This window comes from Monodon monoceros, unplaced genomic scaffold (genome assembly GCF_005190385.1).
Source record: "Monodon monoceros isolate NGI ecotype Baffin Bay Population unplaced genomic scaffold, NGI_Narwhal_1 Super_Scaffold_18, whole genome shotgun sequence".
Classification (NCBI taxonomy): Eukaryota; Metazoa; Chordata; class Mammalia; order Artiodactyla; family Monodontidae; genus Monodon; species Monodon monoceros.
The window spans coordinates 80,362,315-80,377,879 of NW_021703774.1; the positions used below are offsets into that span (position 1 = coordinate 80,362,315).

Here is a 15,565-nt window from a genome sequence, read left to right on the forward strand (position 1 = left end):
AATATACTATGTGTTTTGCTTATATAGTTTATTTATTGTCTATTTTCCCCATTAAAATGTAAGCTCTAGAAGAAGAGAGGGCTTATTTTTGTTTCATTCATTCTTATATCCCCAGTATCTAGAACTGTGCTTAATTCTTAGCAGATATTCAATAAATATTTGCCGAATGAATGTTGAATAAATGAAGTATTTTAGGTAGTCATACTGGTGGAGCCTTTTTTCCCACAACTTAAAGCCATTTGTCAATTTTATAAATAGATAAATCAAAGCTGCTTCAGAACCGTGAAACTTAAATGTCCTCAAGATTTTAAAAATAAATAATATTAGCAAAATTATAATAATTAGCTGTTCAGATGACCTCACAGAATCAATGAGAAGTATTTGCATCTAAAATATTTTAATAGTAAAGAATAAATAGTAAATCTCAGTAATGTGTTCCTAGTGTTCAACGGACAACTTTACAGGTGTGAAAACTTAGCCAAAACAGCTTTCATGAATACAGGAAAAGGTAAGACCAAAATATAATCATCTAATTATCTGAATAGAATTACAAGTTTTTAAGTAACATGTGGTTATCTCCCATTTAGGCCAAAATATTAAAATATAAAGAAACAAATTATTTATGAAAATATCAAAAAAGTCTCAATATCAGAAAATGTTTGGCTCTGTAGAAAATAAGAATAAAAAAATTAACTATAAATTTGCTGTTATTTAGGCTCCTTAATCACACTGATTTTCTGAAATTAAACAAATAGCTTTTCTGCTTCCTTTAGTTTTTGTTTCCTATCCATTTTAGCAATTATAGCCCAAGGGTCCTCCTGCATTTTCCTCATAGCTCCAAGCTTCCGCGTACATCCAGTGGTTGTTAGAGATGAAGGAGTCTGAATAGAAAATAAATAAAATCATAATATGTTTAACTAAAAAAAAAAAAAGAATTAAATCCAGCTTTTGAAATTTGCTTTCTGAAATAAAATTTTAAAACTACCTTTTTTGGTGTTCTGACACAAAATTGAGAAATTGGTGGATTCTTCTTCTTGTATAGTTTTTTCAATGTCTCTTCCTCTGAAACCATGCTCTTAAAGAGAAATATAAAAATATAATTTGGAGGCTGCCACCATTAATATTATATTATTAAATTTTTGTCTACATCCCACATATGAGAAGGAGATGGAGGAGTACAAGGAGGGAGAATAAAAGAGGAGAGAGGGGAAAGGAAAAGAAGAGGAAAAAAATAAAAAAGACAATGACAAAATAAATCTTCAATCTGTCAAACAAGGACCTAGATTTTGATTCTATTAACTATATACCTAAAAGGTTATGTGGAATACAAGATGTGTATGAATAGTGTTTTTCTACTGATTTCTATTTCTGTTTCAGAGTCTTCATACTATCACTTTCCCCACCCCTTCTCCCAACCTACTTATTTAAATACACTTAGGCCTTATAATAAGCATTCATAATCCTATAAAAATTATAAATGTTGTCAATTATCAATTTATGAATATTTTCCCAAATAATAATAGCTAACACTTATTCAGTATTTTCTTTATGTCAGGCACTACTTTAAGCACTTTGCATATTTTAATTAGTTTTAATCCTCACAACATTTTTATGACACACAAATACTATTATTATCCTCATTTTAAAGGTGAAGAACTGAGACACACAAATATTAAGTAACTTGCCCAAGACTATACAGCTAGTAAGAGGTGGAGCCAGGATTCAAATCCAGGTAGGCTGGCTCCAGAATCCATTTCCTTAATGAATATGCTACATAAATTTAGTCAGGTAAGCAATCAGTTCACATTATCTTTCCCTGCTCATTAAAGTCACACTTAACACAAATTTCAGAAGCTTCATGGATGAAAATATTCAGCCATTTTCATGAATTCTAAGATTTCAGCAGAATTCACTTAGTCACAAAGAGCTGACCTTTCAGATACACTCAAATCAGTATGCACCAACTGACCAACTTAGAAAAGATAAATTATCTTAAAAATCATATCGTAAACTATCATTAAAATTTTGCTTACTGTATGGTAACTGTATGTTCACTAATGGCTGCCTATATAAAAAGAATAAATTAACCTAATTTAAAACAACAAAAACTTGTCTGTCCTCATAACTCTGTTGCATTCATCTTTTATGTGCTTATTGGCACTTGTATATCTCCTTTGGAGAAATGTCTGGTCAAGTCCTTTGCCCATTTTTCAACTGGCTTGTTTTTTGTCATTGAGTTACGGGAGTTCCTTATGTATTCTGGATATTAATCTCTTGTCAGATATATGATTTGCAAATATTTTCTCCCAATCTTTAACCTTTTCACTTTCTTAATAGAGTCCTTTGATGCATTTAAGTCCTTAATTTTGATGAAGTCCAATTTACCTATTTTTCTCTCTTTTTTGCCTGTGCTTTGGTGTCATGATATCCATGAAGTCCTTGCCATTCAATGTCATGAAGATTTTCCCAATGTTCTTCTAATAGTTTCATAGTTTTAGTCCTTACGATTAGGTCTTTGATTCATTCTGAGTCAGTTTTTGTATATGGTGTAAGGTAAGAGTCCAACTTCATTTTCTTGCATGTGGACATCCAGTTTTCCTAGTACCATTTGTTGAAAAAACTGTCCTTTCCCCACTGAATGATCTTGGCACTCTTGTCAAAACTCAATTGATTATATATGTGAAGATTTATTTCTGGGCTCTGTTTTTTATTACATCTGTGTATATATTTGTCTTTATGCCGGTACTATACTATTTCAATTACTAGCTTTGTAATAAGTTTCAAAGTCAAGAACTGTGAGTCCTCCAATGTTGTCTTTCTTTTTCAAGATTGCTTTAGCTATCTGGGGCCCCTTGCAAATCTGTATAAATGTATCGAATTTTCCATTTCTGCCAAAAAAGCTGTTGGAAATTTAATAGGGAACATGTTAAATATGTACACTGCTTTTGGTAGTATTGACATCTTAACAATGTTAAGTCTTCCTATCCATGAACACAGAATTTTTTTCTTTATTTTTAAGTCTTTCAGCAATGTTTTGTAATTTTCAGTGTATGAGTATTTTACTTTCTTGGCTAGATTTGTTCTTAAGTATTTAATTATTTTTAATGGTATAGTAAATAAAATTGTTTTCGTAATTTCCTTTTTGTTCATTGTTGGTGTATAGAAACATAACTGATTTTCATATGTTGATCTTATACCTTTCAACATTGCTGAATTTACCTATTAGGTCTAGAAGCTTTCTTGTTTAGGCTTTGTGATTTTCCATGTATAGATATGATCATGTCACCTGCAAATTAGAGGCAGTTTTACCTCTTTTTTACATTTGCATGCCTTTTATTTTTGTTTTTTGTATTTGTCTAATAGTTAAAAGCCATGGCTAGAACTTCCAGTACAATGCTGACTAACATTGGCATCCTTGTTTTATTCTTAATCTTAGGGGGAAAGCTTTCCAGTCTTTCACCATTGAGTATGATGTTAGCTTTGGTTTTCACTCATACCCTTTATCATGTTGAGGAATTTTCCCTCTGTCCTAGCTTTATGAATTTTTATAATGTCAATTGAGACGATCATTTGCAATTTTTTTTCCTTCGTTCTATTAATGTGGTGTATTATATTGATTTTCTTATATTGAACCACTCTGGCATTTCTTGGATAAGTCTCATTGGTCATGGTAAATGATCCATTTACTATGCTGCTGGATTTGATTTGCTAATATTTTGTTGAGGATTTTTGCATCTACGTTCAGAAAGAATAATGGTCTACAATTTTCCTTTCTTGTGATGTCTTCATCTGGCTTTGGTATCAAGGTAATGCTGGCCTTATTGAATGAGCTACAAAGTGTTCTCCCTTCAATTTTCTGGAAGACTTTGAGAAGGATTGGTGTTAAGTCTTTAAATATTTGGTAGAATCCATCGATAAAGCTATCTGGTCGAGGACTTTTCTTTGTTGGGAGTTTTGGATTACTAACTCAGCTCTGATAAGGTTTTCTGTTTCTTCTTGAGCAGATTTAGGTAATTTGTGTATTTCAAGTAGTTTTTCTATTTGTATATTTCTTCTAGGTTGTCTAATTTGTTGTCATATAATTATTCACAGTATTATCTATCTCTAAACTGTTGGTAATAACATCTCCAATTATATTTCTGACTTTAGGTATTTGCTTTTCTCAGTCTAGCTAAAGGTTTGTCAATTTAATTGATCTTTTCAAAGAAACAAATTTTGGCTTCATTGATTTTCTGCTGTTTCCTTTTCTCTAATTTGTTTATCTCCACTCTAACCTTATTATTTCCTTCCTCTGTCAGCTTTGGGTTTAGTTTGATCTTCTTTTTCTAGTTCCTTAAGGTATAAAGTTAGTTTATTGATTTCTTTCTTTTTCAATGTAGGAATTTACAGCTATTACATTTCCCTTAGAGCACTGTTTTATCTGTCTTACGTTAAGTTTTGGTGTATTGTGTTTTTCATTTTCATACATCTCTAAGTCAAATTTCCCTTGTGATTTCTTCTCTGATCCATTGGTTGGTTAGAAGTGTGTTAATTTCCACAAGTTTGTGAATTTTCTAATTTTCCTTCTCTTATTGATTTCTAACTTCATCTCTTTGCATTAACTTTACTTCATATATTTTAAGGGTTTGTTATTAGATGTGTAAATGATTAAAACTCTCATAATTTCCCACTGTATTGAATCTTTTATTAATATATAATGTCCTTATTTGTTTCTTGTACTTTTTGATTTAAAGTCTATTTTGTCAGATATTAGTATAGCCATCCCACCTCCTTTTTGGTTACTATTTGCACATCTTTTTCCATCGTTTCACATTTAACCAATTTAAAGCTAACATGAGTTTCTTTTTGTTTACTAGAGTGTATAATCTGTTTACATTTAAGTAACTACTGATAAGGAGAGACTAACTTTTGCCTTTTTTGATATTCATTTTCTATATGCTTTATAGGTGTTTTGTTTGTTTGTTTTTGGTCACTCATTTCCTCCATTACTCTCTTCTCTTGTGTTTAGGTGATGGTAGTAAAATGTTTTGATTCCCTTCCCATTTCCTTTTGTGTGTACTCTATAGATAATTTTTGTGTTTACCATGGGGATTACATTTAATGACCAAACATTACAGTAACTAATTTGAATTTATACCAACTTCACTTCAATAGCCTACACAAACTGCTCTTATACAGCTCCATTCTCCTTCTGTTACTGATGTCAAAAATTACATCTTTATATATTGTGTGCCCAACAACATAGATTAATTAAGCATTTGTCTTTTAAATTATGTAGAGGATAAAAAGTGAAGTTAGAAACCAACATTACAATCATTTCAGCTTTTATAATTTCCAATGTATTTAACTTTATCAGAGATCTCTTATTTCTTTGTCTAGCATACTTCATTTCAACCTGAACAACTCCCCTCAGCATTTCTTGAAGAGAAGGTCTAGTGACAACTCCCTCAGCTTTTGTTTATCTGGGAATGTCTTAATTTCACTACATTTTTGAAGGACAGTTTTGCTAGATAGCAAATGCTTAGCTGACAATGTTTGTCTTTCAGCACTTTGAATATGTAAACCTACTGACTTCTGGTTCCAAGGTTTCTAATGAGAAATCAGCTGATAATCTTATTGAGGGTAACATATATGATGAGTTGATTCTCTCTTGCTGCTTTCAAGATTCTCTCTGTCTTTTGAATGAACTTATGTTTATCAGGTGGGGAAGGATGGAGGGAAGGGATAGTTAGGGAGTTTCCTATTGACATGTACATACTGCTATACTTAAAAAGGATAACCAACAAGAACCTACTGTATAGCACAGGGGAACAAATATATTATGTATTAAAAAAAAAGATTCTCTCTGTCTTTCAACAGTTTGATTATAATGTGTTTTGATGTGAGTCTATTTGAATCTATCCACTTAGAATTCATTGAGGTTCTTGGATTTGTAGATTCATTTACTTCATCAAAATCTGAAAAGTTTTCAGCCATTTCTTCAAACATTCTTTCTTCCCCTTTCTCTCTTCTCTTTCTGGGACTCCCACAATTCATATATTGATTTTTTGATGGTGTCCCACAAGTTTCTGAGGCTCTGTTCACTTTTCTTCATTCCTTTTTTTCTGTGCTTATACTCAATAGTTTATTGTCCTATCTTCAAGTTTACCAATTCTTTCTTTTGCTTACTTATATCTGCTTTTGAATCCCTCTAATACACTTTTCATTTCAATTACTGTACTGTCAATTCCAAGATTTCTTCTTGGTTCCTTTTATAATTTCTATCTCTTTATTGCTATTCTCATTTTATTCATACATTTTTCTGTTTTTGTCTATGTCTTCCTTTAGCTCTTTGAACATCTTTAAGATGGTTGTTTTTAAAGTCTTTGTCTAGTAAGTCCAATATCTGAGCTTCCTCTGGACATTTTCTGTTGATTTGTTTTGTTCCTTTGATAGGCTATACTTTCCTTTTCTTCATATGCCTTGTGATTTTGTGGTTGTTGTTGCTGAAAACTAGCCATTTTAATCTTATAATTTGATACATCTGCAAATTAGATTCTTCCCCTTCCCCAGGGTTTACTGTTTATTTATTTAGATTTGTTTTGCTTTTTGTTTTACTATTAAAAATGTCTCTGTGCATTGGATAAGTCTGTGGTGAAAATTTGAGATCTTCCTGGTTTTTTTTCTGAGCCTGTGTCTTTCCCTGGGCATGGCTTTCTAAATGCCCTGTAAATGTGATTGATTTTGAATGTTCTAATGCTTGAACATCTGGCTCTCCAAAGAGGGAAAAAAAGAGAGAGATAAAAGTGCAGTTTGTTCTTCTGGAAGACAAATCTTCTGGAAGACACTTCAGCCAGTGAGGTTCGAAACAATGGCAGCCAGACTCTGTACCTGTACCTCAGCGATCAGAATCAGCAGTCAGAACACTGAACCTTGATCTTCGGAGGACAAGGTCCTTATTGTTCACCCTGGTTCCAGCAAGACATGAGCATGGCCCTACCACATGGTTATAGGTTGAGTGATAGGTAGCCATTACCACTTTTAAGGCTGAAATTGACCAAAATTAACCATAACTTACCAGCCAAGTTTCCCTCTGGAAGTTGCAAGCATTCAAATAGTCTTTAGAGTTCCAAAATAAATTACTTCAGACAGTTTCTACAAGTACCATTGTTGTCTAGGTGGAGAAATGGGTTCCTGGCACTTCCTACTCCACTATCTTCTCTAAGGTCATTCTAGACAATACATTTTTAAATCTTACTTTTTATAATAATTTGAATGTTCACCAAAATTTAAATGCAACAGCTAAGAAAATTACAAAAATAACTAACTTCAAGTGATAATTATAACAAATAAAGCCCACTATGAAATATCTTTAGACTAGTTTAAACTGTAATAAATAAAATAAAAATAAATAAAATACTGTAGTATGTTTATTGTGTTACAAAGTTGTGATGCTCCTTTTAAAAATGAAATCATGAATCATTCTGAATCTCAGATAAGCTAAGAAACTAGCCTAAATTCACACTACTAGAAAAACGGTATGAATTCTAGTCCTGGAATATCTAATTCCATAGCTCATGCTCTTTCTAATAATTTTCATTACATTCTTTTAATATCTGGACTTCAGTTTGAACTGGCAGTTATTATGTACAATGACATACATAGGCTATGGAGCTAGACTGTTGGTGTTCAAATTTTGGCTCCATGCCTTACTAGTTATGTGACCTTAGGCAACATAACAGTGTGACTCAGTTTCCTCATCTGTAAAATGAGAATAACAACCCTGTCTCTACTTCTAAAGCATGAGATTGTTTCAAGAAATAACTGAAGTAATCTGTGTAAAGTCTTTACAATAGTGCCTGGTTCACATTTTAATCATTAAAATGCTAATCATTATCTACAAAATAAAGAGATACTAGAGTAGGGATTTTCTATAAGTTAACTTCAATAATTACAATTTTAAGACTTCAGCTACTCATTATTCCAGAACAAATGAAAGTAGAGGATCCCAAAACAGTATAAAAGCTTGAAGGATCTCATAGCTATGAGTTGGAATAATGAAACAAATGACTTTAGCTGGAATTTTGTAATTAAGAATCTTTGGTAAATTGCTCCATTTCGTGTAATAAGGTTTATCTGATTTTAAATCAAATAAGTTTAATTATTCTCAATAAAACATTATTATGCCTTAAGAAAATACTGATATGTGTTAATATACTCACAGTAGGGAGTAACTGGTGATACAAACTGCTAGGGGAACTATCCTCCTTAAACATGTCATCTTTAACACATTAACCCATTAAGAATCATAGAAATGTAATAGTTTTCAACCAATACCTTGATATAAATTTCAACCAATAAGTGGTATAAAATAAAAGAACATGTATAATATGCAAAATCAAGAGGGGTCTTGAATAACAAATTTGGCTGCAGCAAGATTAAATATATTCACCTAGCCTTTCTTTTAAAAAAAAAAAGGAAAAGAAATAACACTCTTCTGGAAAACAAGAGGGTTAGTCCTCTCATATGACAACTATGTTATATCAAGTATTTCAAAATGTCATTGTTTTCTGAAGTTTATGGCGATTTTTTTAACCCGAATTTCTTTAAAATGCTGCAAAAGTAGAGGGTTCTGTGTTATAGTAGAGTTCTACTTTTTTTCAGTATTGCAATAATAGATACTATGCATATATATTATACATATACATCAAGAAATAATATAGAAATATAATAATGTAAACAAATAATAAATGCTGATTATTTGTAATAAGTTTACCAAAAGATCAGTAGTTTCTGAACTATCTGAATTAATATCAAAATCAAAGACCATTTTTCTCTTTTTACTACTTTCTTCAGTGGGTACATTCTTGTTTTCTCTTTGCTGAATTTTTAGTTTCGTTGGTGTCTTCACAGTATATGCCTATTCAAAAAGAAAAACAATACGTTATCCCATCAAATAAAACATATTACTAATAAACGCAAGTTGAGGTTTTAGCAATCAATAATAACTCTCCATTATTATTGACATGTATATGAAGTAGAAATTTTGGATAAGAATTTAATTCAGAAGTTTTTGAAAAAAATCATGGGGGAGAGAGAAGGAGAAAGAGAGGGAGGGGCAGAGAAAGAGAGAGAAAAGAGGCACTCCAGCTTCAGCAGTCAACAATCTTAAGAGAGACTTTAATTTTTCTAACAATGATTAAGACCCAAGACCTGAAATCTTTTCTCACTCCATAGAAATACTTACTGATTTATTTGACAAAAAGTTTGCTTATGTTTTGTTGACAAAGTAATTCCATTAGTCAATGTTTAGTATTCCATATTACCCTGTAATATGTAATATGTAAGTTTTATAATTTTTAAAAAGTATCTTTAAAAAGTAAGGGCACTGATATCAGCAAAAATGGCAGAATAAGGAGCTCCAAAAATATGCTCTTCCACAAAGCAACAAAAATGCTGGTAAAGGTGGTCAGAATCAGCTTGTTTAGAACTATGGAAATTAACACAAAGCTTGCAACAACCTGGAGAGTTTTTTGTTGTTGTTAATGGCTGAACTTCTGTAAGAAGAGCAAAATTAGCAGTATCTTAACTTTTCCTCATCTCATCCCCTGCTCTCTAGCTCTGTGGTACCCTTAAAAAGTAACAGCCCACATTCCTGGTCCAGCCTGGCAGCCACTGGACACAGCAAAACAGAACTGGGAGCTCTTTCAAAGTTTTATTCCCAAAAAGTTGTCATTATTTGACCTGCCTAGTGGTTCTCTGGATGATTTCGTTTACAGGACTGTTGGTATTTGATCCAACTCAGAGCTCACTCAGTTAAAAAAAAAAAAAGCTTTCTCCTTGATGTGTGTAGGGTAGGGAATAATATTTGTCAAAAATAATTAAAGACAAGTGTTTTAACTTTGCAGCTCCCTGAGGCAATGATTAACAGTTGGGTGAATGACAGACTAACCAAAAACCTTAAAAGGACAGCTAGGAAATAAGATGCCCATAAGGGGCTTTGAAAAACTCTGAAATATTCCTGGAAGTACAGAAAGCCATGCTCACAGACAGGGCTGTAAGCACAGGAAAGACATGAGAAGGCCCTAAGCTCTTACCTGTGGCTCATCTTGAAGGTCTGCAAAAGCAGAAACTGAAGGCTAAGGCAGAGTTTTCTACTGTCTGGCTGAGTGTTGAAAGCATGCCTTAACACCAACTTAATAGTGCTTTGGCAAAGATTGTGAAATTTATTGATCCAGGTATTTAAGGAAATCTCTATTAAAACATTAGCTGAACATTAAGCTAACCAGTAGAGACTTTAGTGGCACTCAAAGAATACAAACTTTACAGAATTAATTTAGAAAAATCACTAAACAAACAATAAAAACTATAACAAGCAGAAACAACAAACCTTGAGGAGAAGGGAGAATGTGATATCCAGATTTGTCACTTACATTATTTTTAATGTTCAGATTTCAAGAGAAAATTATAAGCTGTGCAAATAAGAAATAATGGCCCATACATGTGTGAGGAAGCAATCAACAGAAACTATCCCTAAGGAAACCTAGTTATTGGACTTCCTAGACAAAGACTTTAAACCAACTATTTTAAACATGTTCAAAGTGAACATATTATAGTAATCTTATAGTCTTATTATAGTAAGAGATAAGAAAAACCATGTCCAAAGAACTAAAGGAAAGTATAAAGACAACGTCAAACCAAATGGAACATCAATAGATGGATAGAAATTATTTTTAAAAGAACCAAATAGAAATTCTGGAGTTGAAAAGTACAATAACTGAAATGAAAAATCACTAAAGAGGCTCAACCTCAGATTTGAGCAGGTAGAGGAAAGAATCCATGAACCTGAAGATAGTTCAACTGATACTATCCAATCTGAGTAACAGAAAGAAGAAAAAAGAAAAATGAAAACAGCCTCAGAGACTTGTGGGGCACCATCAACCATACCAACATACACATAATGGGAATGAGAGCGGAGGGAATTCCCTGGTGGTCCAATGGTTAGGACTCTGTGCTTCCAGTGCAAGTGGCTTGGGTTCAATCCCTGGCTGGGGAACTAACATCCTGCAAGCCACATGGCACAGCCCCCAAAAAAATAAATATAAAAATAAAAAAAGAATGAGAGCAGAGAGAGAAAGGGCAGAAATAATATTTGAAAAAATAATGACTGAAAACCTCCCAAATTTGATGTAAACATTAATCTATACATCCAAGAGGCTCAACAAGCTCCAAGGAAGATAAAATCAAAGAGATCCACACCTAGACACATCATAACCAAAATGTCAAAAAACAAAGAGAAACTTGAAAGTAGCAAGAGACAAGGGACTCACCATATACAAGGTATCTTCAATAATATTAATGGCTGGTTTCTCATCAGAAACCAGGGAGTCCATAAAAGATTGACATATCCAAATGCTAAAAGGAACCATTACCAAATAATTCTATATCCAGTAAAACTGTCCTTCAAAAATGAAGGAGAAATTAAGATATTCCTAGATAAACAAAAATTGAGAGAATTTGTCACAAGCAGACCTTCCCACAAGAAATACTAAAGGCAGTCCTTCAGGCTGAAATGAAAGAACACAAGACTCAAATTCATATGAAGAAATAAAGAGCACCAGAAAAGGACACTGCATAGGTAATCATAAAAGATAGTATAAATATATTTTTGTTTGTAACTCTGTTTTTCCTATCTGATTTTAGACACAGATATATAAAGCAATAATACTGTATCGATGGGCTTAAAATGTATAAATATGTGACTTATGTGACAATGATAGCACAAAAGAGAAAGAGGGAACAAAGATATATTGGGGCAAAGTTTTTATATACCATTGAAATTACACTGACATTAATTCAAACTAAATTTAAGTTAAGGTGTTAACTGTACTTTTCAGTTAATCACTAAGAAAATTATTCCAAAAGTATAGTAAAAACCAAAAGGATTAAAGTGGTATACTAGGTAATACCTATCTATCACAAAATAAGACAGTAATGGAAAGGTACAGAAATAAAAAGACATAAGACATATAGAAAACAAAGAACAAAATGGTGGACCTAAGTTCTACATTATTAGTAATTACATTAAATGTAAGTCGATTAAACATTCCAATCAAAATGCAGAGATTGTCTGAATGAATGATGGAAAAAAGCATGATCCAACTATATGATGTCCACAAAAGACACAATTTTGATGTCCACAAAAGACACAATTTAGATTCCATAACATGAATAGGTTGGCAGTAAAAGGGTGATAAAAGATATACCATGCAAATGGTAAACAAAAGAGCTAATATCAGATAAAATATACTTAAAAAAAAGATTAGTAGTGACAAAAGGAACATTTTATAAAGGTAAAAGAATCAATCCATCAAGAAAAGATAATTGGTATGAAGTATACATGCAGCTAACAATATAGCCCCCAACACATGAACCAAAAACTGGGAAAATTAGATTATTCAACAGTAATAGTAGGAGACTTCCATACCCCCACTTTCAATAATGAAAAGAACAACCAGACATAAGATCAGCAAGGAAATATAATACTTGAACAACACTATAAACCAGCTAGATGGATACTTAGCAAAATCACAAATTTGGAAATACAATGCATTCCTAAATAACCAATGGGTCAAAAAATAAATCACAAGGGAAATTAGAAAGTACTTTGAGATAATGAAAAGGAAAATACAACAGACTTATGGGATACAGTGAAATCAGTGCTTAGAGAGAATTTTATAGCTATAAATGTCTACATTAAAAATTATGATGAAGACATGACAATTAAATACAGTATGGTACCCTGAGTTGGATCCTGGAAGAGAAAGAGGACATTAACGGAAAAACTGTGAAATCCAAATCAAGTCTGAAGTCTAGTTAATAGTAATGTACCAATGAATGATGCTTAGTTTTGACAAATGTACATGGTAATGTAAGATGTTAACAATGGTGAAAACTGGGTGAGGAATATAAAGGGATTCTCTGTATTATGTTTGTAACTTTTCCATAGATCTAAAATTAATTGCAAAATAAAACTTCATTTGAAATAAAAAGGTCACCACACCACCAGAAGAGCCAAAATAAAAAGATGAAAAATACCATGTGGTGACAAGGATGCGCAGCAATCAGAACTCTCATTTACTGGTAGCCAGAATGTACAATAATTTGGTACAATAAATTGGTACAATAATTTTTTTTAAAACATGATTGGCAGTGTGATACAATAAGAAATATATATATATATATATATATTTGGTCTTTGTCCTTGGTTCCTGACACAACTTCTAAAACCCTTGTAATTTCCTGAGTGACAGGGTTGACAGGAGGCATCTTTTGGTATAATATTTGGTCTTTGTCCCCAGTGATGTTGCTAGGAGAGTTTTTTGTTATTCATAATGAGGTCCTTTCAACTTACCTGAGTTTATGCTAATGAAATAACTGGTGGTAGGGGGTGCTTCAGGATGATAGCTTCAGGACGGTGGCTGGTTGCCAGGAAGACCAAGGCATGATTAGAAGTTTGGAACCTTTCACCCCACCCCCTGAACTCCTAGGAGGGGAGATGGGTTAAAGACTGAGTTAATCACCAATGGCCGATGATTTAACAAATCATGCCATGTAATGAAACCTCCATAAAACCCCTAAACAATGAGGTTCAGAGAGCTTCCAGGTTGGTAGACACATGGAGGTGTTGGGAGGGTAGCACTGCCGGAGAGGCATGGAAGCTTCTGTGCCCCTTTCCCCATACTTTGTGCCCTATGCATTTTTTCTATTTGGCTGTTCCCAAATTGTGTCCTTTATAAAAACTGGTAATAGCAAGTAAAGTAATTTCCTGAGTTCTGTGAGTCATTCTAGCAAATTATTAGACCTGAGAAGGGGGTTGTGGGAACCCCCAATTTATAGCCAGTTGGTCAGTAGTACAAGTGGCAAGCCAGGACGGTGTCTAAAATGGAAGCCTTGTGGGACTGAGCCCTTAACCTGTGGGGTCTACATTAACTACATTAACTACAGTGTCAGAATTGAATCAAATTGCAGGATGCCTAGTTGATGTCTGGAGAACTGGAGAATTGGCTGGTGTGGGAAAAGACACACACACATTTTGTATCAGAGTAAAAACAGCTCAGGCTGTATCTGTTAACATGGAATGTATTATGCATAACCCTGTAACCCAGCAATTTCACTTCTATGGACATACCCAACCAAGATGCGTACATGTCAAGCAATACATTTTTATAGCAATGCTATTCATAAAAGTCCACTCTGGAAGCTAACCAAATGTCCATTAACATTACAAGGGATAAATAAGCTGTGGTACAGTCACACCATGAAATACCAAATAAAAATAAAGCAACTTCAAGCAACAATGTGGATGAATCTCATAAACATAATGTTAAGTGGAAAATGTCAAAACAAAAAGAATATGATTCTAATTATAGAAAATGCAAAAATAGGTATATCTAATACTAGAATTTGGGACAGCAGTTGGACTTGGAGGAAGGGCTAGTGACTGGAAGGGGAAACAATCAACTATTCTGAAGTGATAGTAATAGTCTCTTTTAATCTGAGTGCTAGTAATAAGGTTAAGTCTGGTTTGTAAAGATTCATCAAGTTTTATAATTATGATCTGTGCATTTTTCTTGCATATATTTCAATAAAATTTTTTTTAAGTAAGGTCATTCTTCAACAGAGATCATTTCATATTTTGAATAACAGAATAGTAAATACAACAAAATAATTTTATATAAAAGGCTTGCTAAAAAAGAAACTATTCTTTTTTTAAAAATATGATAAAAATAAAATAAAAACAATATATCTTTTTTTAAAAAGCCTCGCTAAGCTATGTACTTTACTAATTTTCATAAATTCCACGAGGTGCATAATATTGTATATATAACAGGATATGAGTGGAACTCTTTCTTTTGCTCTGGAATTGTCAACTAAAGCACAAAGCTGGGGGAAAGTGCCAGTAACACATACTCTAAAGAAAGCTACCTATAATTAAGGCCAGCTCCTTCTCTAAGGCTTATTAAAAGATGGTAGAACAGGCCCAACAATCACCAAATACCTCTCTTATTCCCAGTTATTTTAAGGAAACTGGGAGGTTAAAGCACAAAATTTCCACTTAGGGTGTAAAGACAGGTTGAAATACTCTTCCCCGCAACTCCCAAGACAAGTGAGGATATAACTTTAAAAAGCAGCCTTATAAGAAGGGGATACTGGCATCTCATTCCCTAAGTGGATATAAACCTAGGCAGAAAATTTGTTTATCTGTCTTTGTGTCTCCCTGAGCAAAGTAAAAAGAAATTAGAGAGAGATAGATGGCAGAGAGCGGGAAAGGGGGAGTCAGAAGTAGAGCATTATGCACCACCATTTAGCATTGAAAGGTTGAATGAATTCCCCATGGATTAAGTGGACATGTCGAAGATAGCTAGCAATGAGCCACTTTGTTAGTGGCACCTGCTCCACAGGGCTGACTGCTAAGTAAAAGACTCCAGCAGCAAGATGATGAGGAGTAAACAGCAAAGGGAGGTAACTGAGGTCATACTGGAAAATGCAAGTCAAAACCAGATTTTGTACATCAGGGTCCTAG

At 33.1% G+C, this 15,565-nt stretch overlaps 1 protein-coding gene across 1 annotated transcript in view; it reads right to left on the reverse strand.

The window, feature by feature from the left end:
- Positions 1-380: 380 nt before the first annotated feature.
- The window catches only part of SYCP1 (synaptonemal complex protein 1), a 145,376-nt gene continuing 130,191 nt past the window's right edge, over positions 381-15,565 (reverse strand). Inside the window, exons 30-32 of the mRNA XM_029229102.1 lie at positions 8,756-8,899; positions 986-1,075; positions 381-881 (exon numbers count right to left, since the gene is read on the reverse strand). Coding sequence (XP_029084935.1) covers positions 744-881; positions 986-1,075; positions 8,756-8,899 — 372 coding nt within the window. The 3' untranslated portion in view covers positions 381-743. The remainder of the gene's footprint in view (positions 882-985; positions 1,076-8,755; positions 8,900-15,565) is intronic.